This window comes from Centrocercus urophasianus, unplaced genomic scaffold, assembly GCF_019232065.1.
Source record: "Centrocercus urophasianus isolate 14NV4802_14NV808 unplaced genomic scaffold, USGS_Curo_1.0 seq_10, whole genome shotgun sequence".
NCBI lineage: Eukaryota > Metazoa > Chordata > Aves > Galliformes > Phasianidae > Centrocercus > Centrocercus urophasianus.
In genome coordinates this window covers 99,475,201-99,492,011 of record NW_024884142.1, presented here as the reverse complement: position 1 = coordinate 99,492,011, position 16,811 = coordinate 99,475,201, and the positions used below count along the sequence as shown (strand labels likewise).

Here is a 16,811-nt window from a genome sequence, read left to right as displayed (position 1 = left end):
AAGGATTCAAGCTGAAATGCTTAACTCAGATATTTTCTGTGTCGTAGGGTGATTATGAGAGCAGTCTGTTCCTGGTGGTTTGCTCCTACAGATGCAGTGCAGGCTTTAAAACAAAAAGCACACAAAAAAAACCCAAGTAAAAAGTAAAAAAAGACTTTCATCAAATGCTCCCTCCCCAAGGTTTACCCGTTATCTTAATTATTTAGAATAGTGGATTGTAACAATCTAGTTAACACAGGTTTATCTGTGTTACTGTGCTGAGTGCAATCGCTTCTTGCATCTGACTTCACTGTTTCTCAACTTAGCCCAGAGGGGCTGAAAAATCCCTGACATGCTAGAGCTGCCAGCAGTTGTAAGCTACCTGCTTTGAGCTCCTTTGGGAAAAGGCAAAAGCAGTTTGTGTCATTTCATTATTTTTATGGCTGCAGAATTCAGAGTAATGTGATTTTAGGAAAAAAACAAACAAAACTCATTTGGAATGGGGTAAAACATCCATCTTAAATTGATTAACAGCTTGGTTGTCTTCCATCCAAAGCCTTGTTTCACCAGAGAATAATTGTTTTACACTTGGTAATGGCAGGTGTTTGTTTTAATAGGAATTTCAGACTCTCAGTGTCACAGTGATGCTGAACACTCTTTCTGCTAAAAGCACTTGTATCGCTGTTATGTGAGGCTCAGTGAAATATCACTTGGATGAGTGTGGAAACGGTCAGTTACCAACTTAAATCTCCTCCAACTCCCCCTTTAGGGTTGTGGTGGGTTTGGTGGGTGTTTTTAGACATTTCTTTCTCAAGCAGGTAATTTCTCTTCATTTTTCAGGATATCTTGAATACTGTCATAAAGCATTGCCCACCTTGGTTTTTCTTCCTGGGCTTGCCTGGCTTTACGATGCTGATAGGAGACTTCATCACAGCAGCAGCCAGAGTGCTGAGCACAGACCTGCTGGAGGTGAGCATGGCAATGCCCAGCCTGGGAGCCCGCTTGCTAATGAGCTCGGGATGTCTGCACTCCAACAGGTGTGGGCTCATTAGTGCAATGCCAGCCAGGGCTCTTGGGGCAGATACCATGGCAGCTGATGCGTGAAAGCGAGGGGTAGGGTGACACACTACTATTGCAAAGGTGTTTCATCAAAAGGCCAAAGTGTGAGAAATCATATCCTCACCAACGCTGCAGCATGTTTGCATGCTAAAAGCAGGGCTTAGATTTCAGAATCCCATTAGTGTTTTTCGCTGAATATTGAAAGCACGGAGCTTGTTGGGTGATGCAGAATGTTTTGCCGAGTATCAACGCTAACAGAAATAGGTTTATAAATGATTAGATTAACGAAGGCAAATAAAAGAGCAAAGTAAGGATGGAGGCCAAAATAAGGATAATGACCCGACAGTCCTGGAACAAAAAGGGAAGTGTTGGAACTGCATTTGAAGGAGACCTTTCTGTCCATTTTGAGCGCATGTTTTTAGTGCTGCTCTGTGCTGCTGAGCGGATGGCTTGGGGACACAGACCTCTCGGGTTTCAGCAGAAGTGAAGCAGTGAGCCTTGCTGCATTGTCCTTCAAAGCACTTACAGATGTTCATTTATTGGCATCTCTTTAAAAAAAAAAAAAAAAAAAAAACAAACCTCATCAGCCCGATTACTGAGAAAGCTTAAAATGCTAACAAGGAATGAAAGCTCCGCTTTCCATGGAAAGTGTTCTAAAAAAACCCAAAACACCTCATTGATGCTGCAAGCATAGAACTTAGTGCGTGATGTATTTTCAGCAGGCCAAAAATGTACAAGCAGTGCCAGATCTATGCTGAAAGAAGAAAATAGTTTCATTTACTTTTCCATTTTGTTAGGCTCCCCGTTCAGAAGCCCATACCATCCTTGGGTCTCTTGTTTGCTTTCCAAATATCTATCAAGAAATCCCACTATTGCAGCCCATTTCAGAAGCTGGTGAGATCATTGCGGGGAGTGCCGATGTGAAGGTAAAGCCACGCTTCATTAGGAGATCTGTATGTAGCCTAACCTATCTTTATTATTTAACCACTTTATTTTTACTGTACACTTTTTGTTTAAATAATAAATCCCTCCTTCTTCTCCAAACCACAACAGCACACATATGTACTTGATAAGCATTGCTTTGCTTAACGTGCACCATAAGATTAACGAAGCCTAGATAGTACAAATTACATTTTACTTTCAAAGAGAGTGAATTGGCTATAATCAAATATTATGTTTTCCAGCCAGATGTCTGCAATGTCAATTCATTAAATGGTGGTGGTGGTATTATTTAAAGTGTCCATTCAGTGCATGTCTGTATATTAGCTTGTCCTCTAAGAAGTGTGGGGTGTGCATAAGGGGGTCACAGTTTTTGCCTCATTGGTATTATAGTAAAATGTTAAGTAAGTTCCCCAATTAGACAGAACCCCTAGCTTTACATGAATTATCTTTGTCCAGTAAGTAATTTCAGTGAGATACCCTGGGATGTTAATTGTTCTACTGGATGGAAAGCTTTGTAATTCACTGACTTTAGCAAAAACAATCTTGAAGGAGAAAAAAATACACACTCTCTCCACCAAAGATCCCAACAAATATGACCTGGAGCATCACTTGCTGGTGAAACCCGTTCAATTAGCCTTGTACTAGCCTCAATGAATGTGAGGCACTTTTCTAATCCACTGCAGAAAGATTAGGTAAAGGTAAGGAGGAATCTCTGAATTCCTTTTGTGGCTTTTGAAGGTAAAAATGGAGAGAACGCATGCAGCTCCCACTCTTGATTTGTTCATTAGGCCCCAGACTCTTATCAGAAGTATGTTAAAGCAGCCTAGATTTTAAAAGTCTCTTTTCCTTATTAAAGAAGACACTGATTTTTTTCAAAATATGGCTCCCTTAATACTTGAACACCATATATCATATTAGGAAGTGCTGAATACTCCCAGTTAGTAATACCTGCCGACTCCGAAAATGAACTGATTTCCATCTTGCTGCCTGTATATGATTTTGAGTCGATTAGATTTATCCACGAGGGTCTGGATACCTGATTTTTTTTATAATGAGTAAATAATTCTCCTTTGACAAATTAAACTTGTTGTGTAAGTACTTTAAAATAGCCTGAGACTTAGAGTTCATTTTGTCTGTGATTACGTCAAAATTAAACAATTAGAAATAAAGTGGATACATGAAAAAGTCACTTATTGTAATTGATTGTATTGTTTTAGTGCTACCTCATTAATATTTTACTGAAGAATGCTACAGAGGAGCCAAGTGAAGCTGCAAGGTAAAATACTGAGTAAAGTGAAAAATAAGTGTCAGAAGTCTTTCTCCCTACCGATTTTTCAGTCTCTGTACAGCTGAATTTTTTTACACCTGCCTTGTGTTTTGACCTGTTGAGTTCTGCAGCCCTGTTGAGATAAAGTCCATCCTGTACTGTTAAGATCTTGACCTATTGTGTGACCTGGGGGAGGTAAAAGAGATCTTTGTACACTGCTTTCCCCATCTTTGCTCATTCTTTTTACAGGGTCTGCCTATATTTTGTATACTTTGAAGGAAAAATATTTGTTTCCCAAAGATGGCATATATTGTGGTTAAGTGCCTTGCACTTCCAAAGTTCTGTTCTGTTTAAAATATGCTTAAAATTGGAAGAAATCATATCTTAGGTGTATTGGGCTTGTTGGTTTGTTGCTATTTTTTTTTTTTCCTGATTGATTGAGGAATAGTCTTTGACAAATTCCTTCAAGATTCTTTGTTAGGAACTATATAGTGCAGCTGTACAGCGATAGCTACTGTCTGATGGAGGAGTGGTTCATTCCAAAGAGCAAATTTGGGAAGAATGAAGGGTAAAGCAAAACTGGACTCTTAAAACTTCTGACAAAAATATTGTCTCTTTCAAAAAAGATGCATAGCCATTTGTGGCCTTGGAGTTTGGATATGTGAAGAACTAACACAGTGCACAAACCACCCTCAAGTGAAGGAAGCAATCAATGTCATAGGTGTGACACTGAAGGTAATTCTGCAGCAGTCTCTGTAGTTAACATACATTTTGTGAAAATGGTACTTGAAGTTTTGGAACAGTTGTTCCAGGTTACAGGAGCACAGTTGGTCTCTGTTGCTTAAAGAATGTCAGGACGTTACTCGAGATCTCTGCATAATGTTAGGAATGACATTGGCCATCATCTAGAAAATGCCTTCTGGTTCTGAAGCTTTGCATATACGTAGTAGTTTATTATCTCTGGTCAGAGTGCTCCAGATTCTTACTGCTCCTTTGAAGTTGCTAAGGAATAAATGTGCAGTTCTTCAATGGGGCAGTTGTGACATCCTGTATAGAAATGCAAAGTTTTTACAAAAATGGCATGTGAATATGCAGCTAGAGACTCCTATATATAAAATAAGAGAATATGATATTATAATCTTAAGACTATGCAGTTAATGTTGTCTGCTCTTCCCTAATGCTGAGTGTGTGATTTTGCATACCATTTTTTATTGTTTCTATGGATGGAGAGTAATTTAAGAAGTAGAAAAATAAATTGCATTGTATGATGCCTACACATTTATTTTGTTTTTGACTACCTTTTCTTCTCTTCCAGTTTTCTAATAAACTGGTAGCTCAGGTAGCCAATGATGTTCTTCAGCTGCTTGTTTCTTACTGGCAAAAGCTGCAGGAGTATGAATCATCCCTGCCCAGAAAAATCACTGAAGTACGTCAATTTAAGATATTTGTATGGAAATCATATGTAAAGTTGTCTTAATTCTTTACTTGAGCTGCTGGAACCCCAACTGTCTGCTAATTTTCTGTTTCTTCTGCAAGTATTGTTAAGAGTTTTATTTGCTGTAGTTGGAAGAGCAGCATGCATTACTCATCTTTTATTTTCAAAATGCTCAGCAAAACTTTGTTTCGCCTGTATGTTGATTTACAAGGGCAGCTAAATGCTTCTAAGAGACTTCACCCTTTTTCATGCCCTGTTCAAATGAAGTTAGTTCTCTGCCTTTATAGTGAAAGGTATTAAACGTCGTGCTCAAATTCTGCTTCTTTTCACGTAGATCCTTGTGGCCACTATTGCTTTTCTTCTGCCAAGTGCTGAATACTCCTGTGTGGAGGCAGATAAAAAGGTATGTCACCAAAGTGAGGAGTCTCTGTTCTTTCTTTGTGCTGTTTGAGGAAATCATTGAGTGAAGTGGCTTTGAACCAATCTTATTTCAACCTTTCAAGCGCAGGCATTTAAGCATGTGTGGATTTGATAGATAATACCTAAATACCATGCTATTTGTTTCTGTTTAGTTTATAGTTTCATTGCTACTTTGCTTGTTGGATTGGTGTATGGCATTACCTATGAAAATGCTGCTGGAGCCAGTGTCTGCTGGTGTCCTTGAAGATCAGCATGCATCCAAAGCTCCTTTACTGGACTATATTTACAGAGTGAGTATGAGGAATGAGCATGATTTATTATGCCTGAAAGTTTAAAGATGCTTTTTGCAAATCCTCCTAGGCACAGGAGGATTTTGAAGCATGCTGTAGAGAAACATGAATTCTCAGGGTGTGGGCAAAATCATATGGGTGAGAAGTCAAGAATTTAAAATACTAACAACAATAAGGTCAATGTGATGGATCTTGAAAAGAAAAGTGGTTTATTTGAGGTGGAGACGTGGAACACAGAAAATGATGACAAGAGAAAGGCAAAACGCTCAATAGCAGGGATCCAGAGCAAGTAATCTCGGCAGAAGTGTTTGAATAATTTGGAGTGGCCTGTTAAAATGCACAAGTTATTCAATACAAAAGTCCTGAAGTGAACTGTTGAAGTACAGAACAAGCAGCAAAAAAGAGAGTTATTGTAAAAGCACCAAATTGGATGTTTTCGTAGCGTGTGCTGGCTTTCATAATGTGAAATCACAGTGGGTCACTCCTGGTACACAGCTGGTACTGCTGACTGTTCATCACTCCCTCAATCCCGCGCTTGTCTGCTCACAGGTTTTGCACTGCTGTGTGAACGGCTCCAGCACGTACACCCAGCAAAGCCATTACGTGCTGAGCCTTGCGGATCTGTCGTCTGCTGACTATGACCCCTTTTTGCATCTGGAGAATGTCACGAGCTGTGAGCCAGCCCAGTGCCACTCTGCCACCGAGCTGGGCAACCTGCTCACTGTTGCCGAAGGTAGGAGAATTCACAGAGCGTGATGAGGACCAGCGTGTCTGTGCTGGGATGTCAGAGTCAACAGCTGAGATTAGCTCTAAATCAGGTTTCTCTTGGGAGCGTGCAGCAGCCTTTCTTCTTTTATTAGAAATGACTCCATGATTTACCTGTTCTGAGTGATTGCAGAATGACATGTGTGATTTGAACCCAATTCTGCAGCTGCATAAATGCAGTATTCCTGCTGACTCACAGTGCTGCCAGTGTCAAAAGTGAAAAGAGATTATTTGGATCTGGTTGCATCGTGTTACACACTCCTTAAAAGCAGCTCAAGTATATATCCAAACATATTGAAGCAATTTTTAAGTGTTTTATCTTACAAACCACCTTTATTTCAAACAGTGTTACAAGTTTTCAAAGCAGCGGCTGTTCAACTACGAATTAAATATTGTCATGTATTAATATGCCTTAGTTAATTTCTGCAGAAGAATCTAAAGTAAAGGTGCAGTGTTAAGTAGTACAAGCAATTGTTGGTTTTAGAATGTTGCTTTAAAATAGCATTCAGTTTTTGATACTTCACTACTTCACTGTTTTTGAGTCCTACAGCTTTTTAATTTCTTTTTTTTCTGTATACATGTTTTCAGTTTAAACTAGAAGAAAAAAAAAGGAAACACAAAGATTTTACACAGATCTCTTGCTGAGTAGGGGCATTGTGAATAGCAGGAAGATAAGGGTCCATGTCAGCTGTGTTTGTTGTTTTAGTTAGAGCAAGATAGTTCTCATCTCAGAGATGATAGTGGTCTACAATTGTTTTAGGTTAATTGTTTAAAAAAGAAATTCAGACTGGAGCAGGCAGAGATTTACTACCTGGTAGTTCACAGAAAGAGTGTGGAGCCTGTTTTTCTGAGAGGGAGGCTGAAGAATTTTTGGAGGCTAGCAAAATGAAAGCTGAAAAGGGATATATATACCTGTTGTCTAGAAGTATATTAGAAGGTATAAAGAAAGAAAGAAACACTGTAAACTGAAGAAAAAAAACAAAGTTAAGCTGAATATGAACAAAGTTACCATAAAAAACAGAAAAAATCTGAGCATAAGTGAGATATAACTATGAAACAGTGCTCCAGTAGAGGAACTGGAGGCATAACACAACTCCAGAGCCCTGCTGGTTTGAGATAACTGTGATGTATTTGCCTGTGATGAGCGCCTGTCTGTGGATCCAGAGAGTCTCTCACCTGATGCAGTGAACTTTACCACGATGCTGTTTTCAAATGACTGCTACAAGTGGAGAACCAATGGTTTTTAGTTGCACCTCTCCATTGCTTTTGCTTCTTTTCCTCTGTCCCTCTCTTGATCTGACTGCCGTGGTGGTGACTGTGGGAATGTGGGAGGTAAGGAGGATCACCTTAAGGTGCCAGGTGAAACTGCAGTGATAGCAGCAGGGGTTGTGGCCCCCTGTGCAGTGCTGCGTGTGTTTCTTACAAAGTGTATGAAGACCTGGATGTCACTGAAAGCTAAATTTCAAAGAGTGCTGAGTAAGGATGGGTGGTGGGTAGAATTGCTTGGGCAGTGGTTGTAAATAGTGTCTTGGAAAGGAATGAATGTGAGAATAACCTTCTAAAACAAGCCAGAAATTAACAGATGCTATTTTTAATTACCTCTTGTTGGTTTTACTGATCTGTTACCTCTATTGATTGTTTCAGAAAAAAGGAGAAGGAATTTAGAACTAATACCTTTGACGGCACGGATGGTTATGACTCATCTGGTGAATCATTTGAGCCACTACCCACTCAGCGGAGGTCCTGCCATCCTCCACAGTCTCCTCAGTGAGAATCATGACAACTCGTATGTGGAATCCTCTGAGCTGTCATCAGAAGTCTTCCGGAGCCCCAACCTTCAGCTCTTTGTGTTTAATGACAGTACTCTTATATCATACCTCCAAATTCCTGCAGACAAAAGGAAAGACACTGAGCCAGCAGTAGCCCCCTCGGATGTAAGGGTGATTGTCAGAGATATCTCAGGGAAGTACTCTTGGGATGGCAGAATATTGTATGGACCTTTGGAGGGCTGCCTTCCACGGCAGAACACAGCAAACTCATTTGTGATTTCAGGCAGCTGTGACCACCACTTCAGTTCCCAAAAAGACATTTCTCAGGTGGAAGAAGGAGAAGATGCTCTTGACAAATTACTGGAGAGGATTGGTAACACTAGTCCTGAATGCCTTTTACATCCCCAGCGGAAGCTGAATGAGCCATCGCCACCGCCCTTTGGAATGAGCTGCGAGCAAGAGAATGCAATCACTGAAGCCCTGATGAGGCAAAGTACCCAGGAAAACGAGTACATTTTAAAATGCAGCTCAGACTTCAGTATGAAGGTGGCCCGTCAGGAAGAACCGCGTCCTGCTGAACCTCAAGCATCCTTTTATTTCTGTCGGCTGTTGTTAAACGACTTGGGAATGAACTCCTGGGATAGAAGGTAGGAACGGAGGGCTCAGGACATGTTTACTGTGCTTTTGCAGCTTCTGACCCCCAAAAAATAATCCAGATCCACACACTGTCCCCCCCCCCTGCTGTAGCTCTGCTCTTGTGACTTGCAATCATCCCAGGAAGACTTCTTAGTCTGAAATTCTATAACTTACTTATGAGTCTGATGATTTTCAAGGTAAATTTTGCTCTCTTCTACTTTCAAATGTATGCACACTTAAAAAGGCAAGAATTGTATAGCTGGTTGGTAGTCAGAGCACAGTTTTGAACTTTTACGTATACCTGCATCCATGAATATTTTTTGCAGGCAACTGCAGATTATTTAGAGTAGAAAGAAAATGGATTTTCATTAAGTTACGCTAAATTGATTCCCTTCTCTTAGGAATTTGAATGAGAAAATAGTCTATCCCTTATTGCATTTTCTTTCCTAATTATTTTTATGTATTTACAGGAAGAGCTTTCACCTTCTTAAGAAAAATTCAAAATTACTGAGAGAACTGAAAAATCTGGATTCTCGCCAATGGTAGGTGATGTTTACTAGCTCAGGGTTTCACAAGAAAGAGTGAGTACATCACCAAAACCAATCACTGAAATTGCATATGCTAGCAGTACAAGAACTTGTAGGAAAACACAGAACTTTTGTTACTAAAAAGTTGCAGCACCTGACCAGACAAGCTATTTTCAATGGTACTGTCTGCATAGAATTCAAAATAACCAGCAGTGAGACACACCAGCCTGTTTCCTGTCTTCTTTAGCTGAGAGGGGAGGGAAGAAGTTGCAGATTTTTTGATGACTTTGCATCGACTCACCCAAAGGGATTTTCTGCACATTGATCCCTATGTCAAGAGCAATACTTTCAAGGGATAATCTTCGTTTCACTCTTTTAGAGCCAGGTAGAATAGAGTTCTGAATATTATGTATCATTTTCATTCCTTGGCACGTTTGCAGAATTGTAGAGTTCTGATTTTCTTGCATTCCAACAATTTTCATATCAGATCAGTTGTAACCATCAGCCTAGTAAAACTCATCCCAGGAGCTAAAAGTCAGTACATGCTTTTTTCTTTCTCATATATCATTACTCCATAATTAAAGTTCTGTTGGTCAGATTTTACAGCTCATTAACAGCTGTGCAGTATTACTGTCTTCAGCAAGGTTGCACAGATGTAAGTGATTAACCCTGTAATTGGAACTTGATCATCAGTTCTTTAGCTGATGCACAGAAAGAATGGCCCTTGCTCTGCTCTCTGAACAGCAGTGGCTCTGCAGTGTGGTTGTAGGGAAAGAAAAAAAAAGATGAACGTACGTAATTCTGAAGTTAAGTGATGCATTTGTGTGCATCAAAGGAACAGGCATCGAGTGAAACGTGGCTTTAGAGTGCAGGTGATGTAAAGAATAATTTGACCTCTTGCACTTTTTGTAATTCTCATTTCTTGTTTTATCTAATTACAGCCGTGAAACTCACAAGATTGCAGTGTTTTACATTGCAGAAGGACAGGAGGACAAATGTTCAATACTGTCCAATGCCAGGGGAAGCCAGGCATATGAAGATTTTGTTGCTGGACTGGGTTGGGAGGTAAAATCACATATTTATACAAAATCATGATGTGAAGACTTATGAAAATCAAGTGTAAGCCAGTTAAAGTAGGTGAATGGAGAACAAACTGCTTGTATACCTGCTCATTTGTTAATTCTTGAAAAAGAAAAGTACATTTTAATGCACAGTAATATTTAGCAGTACTTCAAAGGTCATTTTATTTGGCAGAATTCTGTAAATCCAAATGTTTTGGATGTTTGCATCATTTCTACAAGCTGGGATATATTGTAGGTTATTTAAGACTTCTGTTAGCTATCAGAAACGGGGAACAGGAGAATGTTGTATTACAGAATACAAAGAGGATGCTTTTTAGGCTAATGTGTGACATGGTCACGTGAAGCTGGAAGTAAACATCTTTCCATTCTCTCTGCTTTAATGGATATTGCTTGAAAAGTGAATTTAAATCCTCGGGCCTGTGGTGTGCCAGGTCTGTAACATTTTAAATGAATAATGTTTCCCCTGTTGTTCAATTTCCCATCTCTTTAATTTTCAAAACCTTTACTTACTTTATGTCCCTCCTTGCTTTTTCTCTGCCTTTTGGTCAGATTTTTCTAGCCACCATTAGCTCAGCTGAGAGAACTGAATGCTTCAGAGAGTCTTCCCAGAGCTTCTCATCAGGTTGCAGTGGTGGTCAGATTGTCCACCTGGCAGAAGCCCTGAGAGCTTTTGTCAGAGTGACTGAAGAAGGAATTCTTCCTTTTTTTTGTGCCTTTCACCAGCAGGGTGTACAGCACTTCTACCTCACTTGTTTGCTGCGCATGCTTAGCAAGCACAAAGTGCAATCCCTTATAATTTAATTTCATAATTTGTTATCACTGTTGTTGCATCCTGTTTCTGATGGGCAGGTGGTGCTGCAGTGGTCATTTTAAGAATGCTTTCTGCATTGTTAAAAGCTGTAGCTTAATTTTACCTTAATTGTAGCTCGTTTTAGCTCTTCACATGGTTGGGTCACTTACACAAGCAAAGGACTGCTGCACTAAAGGCAAAAACACTTGAGTTTAGTTTGCTTTTGTCAAATGATATGTTGTTAACTTAAAAGACACTGGCATTTATGATTTTGGAGGGGAAATACACGGTAGCTGTATTTCACATCTAACAATTTAAGAGAAGTAAAGTCTCCAAGGAGAGGTAGCATCTTCAACTGGACTGATGCAGTTGGGAAAACATAAATTTTAGACACAGAGTTGTCTTCAGAAGGGCGTTTTCTCTGAATTATCTTTTAGAATAATTTCCTCTAGAATGTTTCTTTTAGTTTGGAATCTCAATTTCTTGTACAGATGTCTTTAGTGCTTACGTTTTCTCTGCACCTTTTAATTAGCTCTCGCTGTGTATGCTTTGGGTGGGCTTGCTGAGCCACATGTAGCCCTACAGCACTGTTGTTCCATTGCTGGTAGGAAGGCAGAATAGCCTAATAGGTACGTAGTAGAGAGTTGTTTGTTTTGAGTAAATGTCAGATACAAAATGGGAAACCAACAGATCTAACGCTGAGATGACAAAGCTGTACGGAAAGATTTATCTTCCTTTGGGGTGGTTACAATCCCACCAGCTGCTGGTTTGTAAATAAGTCGGGTTACTCGTCGGTCCTTAAGAAAAGATAGATTTTTCTGATTATGACTGTCAATCATTTAGGTTGATCTCTCGACACACGGTGGGTTTATGGGCGGCCTGCAGCGCAATGGCAGCACTGGACAAACAGCACCCTATTATGCTACCTCTACCGTGGAAATCATTTTTCATGTGTCTACAAGAATGCCATCAGATTCAGATGATTCACTGACCAAAAAGGTAAGTCAGTTACTATGTATGTATTTCAAAACATTCGATTTCGTGTGCTTAAATGAAGGTTTATACTCAGAGCAGATTGTGCTGACTCGTCCTAGCAGGCTCTCTTTTCTGTGCCACATGGTGCTCTGCAGCTAGATTATCTGAATTAAATGGCATCTAAATTCTGGATTCTGCAACACAATTAACATTTCCATGGTAGCCTTAAATACCACCATTAGTAATAATATTAGCAATAATTTCATTTGTGTGTTGTTTGCCTGCCAAAACTGCTGCAGTGTGCTAGAACAAAACAACCAAATGCAGCACAATAAAACTTTACAGATGAGCCGTCTAGTGTGCACCAGAAAAGAAAAGAAGTGAAAGAGAAGTGACATGCACAGTAGTAAAAGCAGCCAGCTGATATTTAAAACCATTATCCAGTTATTCACAGTTGTGACAAGCAGACTCTGCTTCAGAGATGGCTAGAAACCAGCCCAAAATTTCATTGGTATCAGTACTTAATGGTTTCTCTTTCCTAACAACTGATTTGAGATTATGCTGCTTGCCAACTGCTGCTTAGTCAAAGAAGATTTTAGGTGCGTAGCAAATCTTTGCTATTTTAATTAGGATTGGCAACTTGTCCTACACAGGTTGTTAATGTGCATTAATGCTACTGCAGCCATCCAGTGTACCACGTGATACTGTTGTGCTCTGCAAATTAGCTATAAATACCACCAGATGATTTTTATTTGTTCTGCAGCTAGTTTTGAAATGATCTTTTCCTCGAAATAAAAAAGTGGAATTTCCAATTACCACTCCTGAAAACTTGCCCAGTAAAGATGGAGCTTTTCTTTTCTTCACATACCTCATTAAAAAAAAAAAAAAAAGTCAAGAAAATTCCATGTTGTCTTCATGTATGGATCTTGTTATCTGCATATTAGTAGATTTACACAGTCATGAGAGTGTTTAGGATAGAGACAGAATAGTCTATCACTGAGCCATGGTAGGGCTGTCCGTTTTTCATTGTCTGTATCTGTTCCTGGCTGGTATTTATCCAGCTACTAGTTAAAAACTCCCATTCTGAATGCTTTATAATTGCCTTCAGCAACATACTCCAAGGCCTCACTTTTTGTACTGTGGAAGTATATTTTGTATTATCTGCTTTGCTTCAGTTTAAGCCCATTTATTCTTAACATGGTTCTAGAGAACAGATTACTTTGCAGCAGACTTACTCACGTTTGAGGTCTGTTTCCATCTCTTTCTCAGTCTTTCTTTTTGCTGGACTCATTGTGGTCATTTTACCTAGCTTAGACAGTGAAATATCTAGTCTAGCTGTTGACTAATGTATCACCTGGAGAAGGAAAATGTACATTCTTACAGAGCCTAGGGGAAAAAAATGGGTTTTACTGGCAAATAGTCTGTTTTACTAATTCCTCTAATTCCTGTTCACATTAGTAACTAACCATGGAGCCATGGGGATAGTCTGGTTATTCTATTTAGTTGTCTTCCCTAAAAACAAAAAGTGAAAGCATTTAGTATTTTCCCATCTTCAAGTCTTAAGCTGTTAGGAAACAAGGCCAGCTCCAGTACACGTTATCCAAACAATACACCTTGAAGTGGTTGCTCTAGAGCTTAATGAGACCTTAAATGTGTTATAGGAATAGAAATCCTGTTGGGATCCAGCTCTATTCCTGTAAGGCAGGACAAAGCTTTGGGCAAACCATTGGAACTTGGGAGCTGGCCCTGCAGTGGTTTGCTCTGCATGACTTCAGGGTTTTCTTTAATGTGGCATCTTCCATGATTCTTTTGAACAAAACAGCTTTATTTAATTTGCTATAGCTGTTTGGTAAACTGGAATTCATTTCTGAGCAAATTAGCTCAGACTTCTTAACAAACTTCACTGAAATGCAGCTAAAGTGGACGGCAATATGCATTTCAGAGGCACTGTAAAATTTCTGTGGGATTGATAGATCTCTGAGTCATTGGCATTGCTGATGGATTAAATGGCTCACATTTGAAACTAGTGCTTTTAGCATGGTGATGTATCCAGACCATTTCTAAGGACAGTATTAAACATGCTGCAGGTTAAGAGCTCGTACCACCTCAAAGGTAAACTCTGAAATTCCACCTGTGAATCTTGGCAGCAAGGAGGCCATATACTGAAGTACTCAAAGGCATATAGTACCTGCTCCATTTTAGTTTTTGCTACAAAAGAAATATATGGTGTTAGAGACCAGTATTACTGAGAGGAGAAAATGTCATCATGCTCCCATTTGGGATGCAGTGGAGAGACATTACCTTTTTCTTGCCTTCCTTGTGCTTCCATCAGATAGCATTGTGTGGTTGCTATTTGGAACCTAAACTCCCTCTTACCTCCTCAATCTTTGTCATTTCTGTGGTTTCTTTGCTTATTTTGCCTACAGACAGAAAGAATTCAATACCTGTCAGTTTGCTTGGCTCTCGAGCTCTGGAGCTGAACAGAAGGTCTTACCACCTGCTGGCCAAGGAAGTAGTAAAGCAGACCACAAGTTTTGTGGGCTAGGGAATGGAGCAGATGCAGTAATTTTACTTAATATGTTATTCTGTTCCTTTATTTTTACTGAAAATGAGGATAAATTCATTTCTGCTTTAAATTCACAGGGATAAGTGCACTTCCACTGAGAATGAACTCAAACCTTTCTTTTTGAGCATTAGTAATTTGTACTTTGTATACCTTTATATGAAGTATAGGCTGATACATTGTTCATTCAGAAAACTGAACAAAAAACAGAACCACCACCACCGACAGAAAATAGAAACTACCCCAAGTCAAATAAAACAGCCCTGGAAGAAGTAATTTCTTGTACAGTTACAGAACAAAAAAAATTCAGCTGCTATCTATTGCTGCTCCTAGGGTTCAGCATCACCGTTTCTAAATTTTTTTATCTGGATTTCTCGTGGTAAGAATGAAAATCAATCAGAGTAGCAGCATCCTGCAGTCCCCCATCTTGTTCTGACTGAATTGCATCTAACAGTTTAAAGATGGGCTGCAAAATTTTCAAGTGATTTATTCCACCTTCCCCCATTGTCATAGCAGAACTTTTTCAATTCAGAAATCTGCTTGCAACCCCATACTGAACTCTTGCTCCTTCGCTGCAGAAATTTGTTAGCTGGAGCTAGATTAGATTTTTAGCAGCTAATCTAACTGCTGTAGGGGTTTGCAAAGTGGGGACAGAGCTGTGCTATTGGATTTGTCCAATTCATTTGACTCCAGGACTATAATTGCACTTATGTCTTACAAGGCTTTTATAGCCTAGGGCTGGCGAGCAGCAGAAAAACAAATTGGCAGTGATACAGTAAGAGTGAAAGGGAATGAAAGGCACACATTATCAGTCTCCAGGCAGCACTGTTCTGGCAGGAAGTTTCTCGGTTAATTTACAAATAAAACTTAGATTTTAGGATGGGCGCACTGTCGGCCAAACAATGGGGATGTCAGGCCTGACTGTTTCTTAGCGAAAGGAGCAGCCCTGCCTCCCCACAAGCAGGAATTCTTCGGGCAAACAGACGACTCCTCTCTGGAGCCAGCTGGCTGGGTAATGCAATTAGTGGGGAGAGGGGGTCAGGCCGAGGTGTGTGCCGCGACCGGTGCTGGGCCTCGCAGCCACGCGTGGTGGGCTGGGTGCGCGCTGAAACAATCGGGCTGCTTCTCCTCACTGGGGATTGCGTTGGGGTTTGGAGACAGATTCCTTCTTTCTCGACTGCTGTGGGCTGTAATAGAGCGGGTTCTTTTTTTCCCACCTGCGCGTGCCCCTGCTCCAGTCTGCGTCCCTTTGGCCTTTGGAGCAGCCCTGCGTGGAGGACATCGAGGCGAGCATACAGCCTGCGCTTGGACAGAGCCACCCCAGAACACAGCAGCTGCTGTGCTGCCGCCAACAGGATTGTCCTAATGGTTTTTATCAACAGGATGATCTCGTGAGAACAAATGTTTTTGATGGGTGCCAGTTTAATGTCTATATGGATGCAGTGGTTCAGGACGTGTGATTTAAAAACAAAGACAGTAACACACGCTCTTCTGCATTTGATGGGGACTGCAGCAAAACCAGTGTTTTACTTACATCTCTTCCTGTCCCAAACAAGCAGAGATTGAGCTAACGTCTTGTTTACCAAGCTTCGCTTTCCTCAGTGTGATCAAGTTTTAAACTCTTAGGGATTTTTTCAGCCTGATGTGTTTGATTATTAGCAAAATAATTCACGGTGAATTAAAAAGCGGTGCTTGGATGTATTTTGATTCCTGTTTTGGTAGCTGTGTGTGCCTTGTATAATTCCCAAAGCACCAGGCAGCGAGGCAGTACCAACCCTTATCTTCCAAGTCTTCCTTTTGGAGTAAAACCGATCAGTCTTCTCTCTAAATTTTCCTTTACTACTAGGCAACATGTTCAGGGTGGCCATGACAGCTGTAGTTCGTGCTAATTTTATGTGTGCAGGAAGCTCTAGCATTACTAGTATTAATGTACCCACGTTTCTTATAGGTTCAGACTGTTTGCATTTTCTTCAAACAATTAAAAATGTCATTTATTTATAGCTTTAAATAAATTACAACTGTCTTCTGTGTCATTTAAAACAAACTGAGAACCTGAGTCCTTCTTTGAGCGTAGCTTTATTGTACTCCTCTAGATACTAAGCTGTAAGCAGCACTTGTGGCTTTGATTCCTGTCGTGGTTCAAGGGTGCACATGTTTCTCTTACAAGTGGGGCATCTTTGCCTCTCAGCCTTGTGGGATTGAAATTCTTTACATTAAAAGGCTCTATCAGGTTCTGAAGAGAGAAGTGCTTTGGGATGGTATCAGCTGATACAAGGCTTGTGTGGATGATTTACCAATGAAAACTTTTTTTT

The 16,811-nt window shown here is 40.1% G+C and overlaps 1 protein-coding gene across 6 annotated transcripts in view; it reads left to right on the top strand.

Moving 5' to 3' along the window:
* The window catches only part of RALGAPA2 (Ral GTPase activating protein catalytic subunit alpha 2), a 118,221-nt gene that overhangs the window by 54,646 nt on the left and 46,764 nt on the right, over nt 1-16,811 (top strand). For all 6 annotated transcript variants that reach the window (XM_042824776.1, XM_042824771.1, XM_042824770.1 and 3 more), the window contains 12 exons: nt 820-948; nt 1,836-1,964; nt 3,198-3,256; nt 3,874-3,982; nt 4,563-4,673; nt 5,017-5,085; nt 5,255-5,392; nt 5,942-6,125; nt 7,802-8,573; nt 9,033-9,104; nt 10,031-10,154; nt 11,805-11,960. In XM_042824776.1, coding sequence (XP_042680710.1) covers nt 820-948; nt 1,836-1,964; nt 3,198-3,256; nt 3,874-3,982; nt 4,563-4,673; nt 5,017-5,085; nt 5,255-5,392; nt 5,942-6,125; nt 7,802-8,573; nt 9,033-9,104; nt 10,031-10,154; nt 11,805-11,960 — 2,052 coding nt within the window. The remainder of the gene's footprint in view (nt 1-819; nt 949-1,835; nt 1,965-3,197; nt 3,257-3,873; nt 3,983-4,562; nt 4,674-5,016; nt 5,086-5,254; nt 5,393-5,941; nt 6,126-7,801; nt 8,574-9,032; nt 9,105-10,030; nt 10,155-11,804; nt 11,961-16,811) is intronic.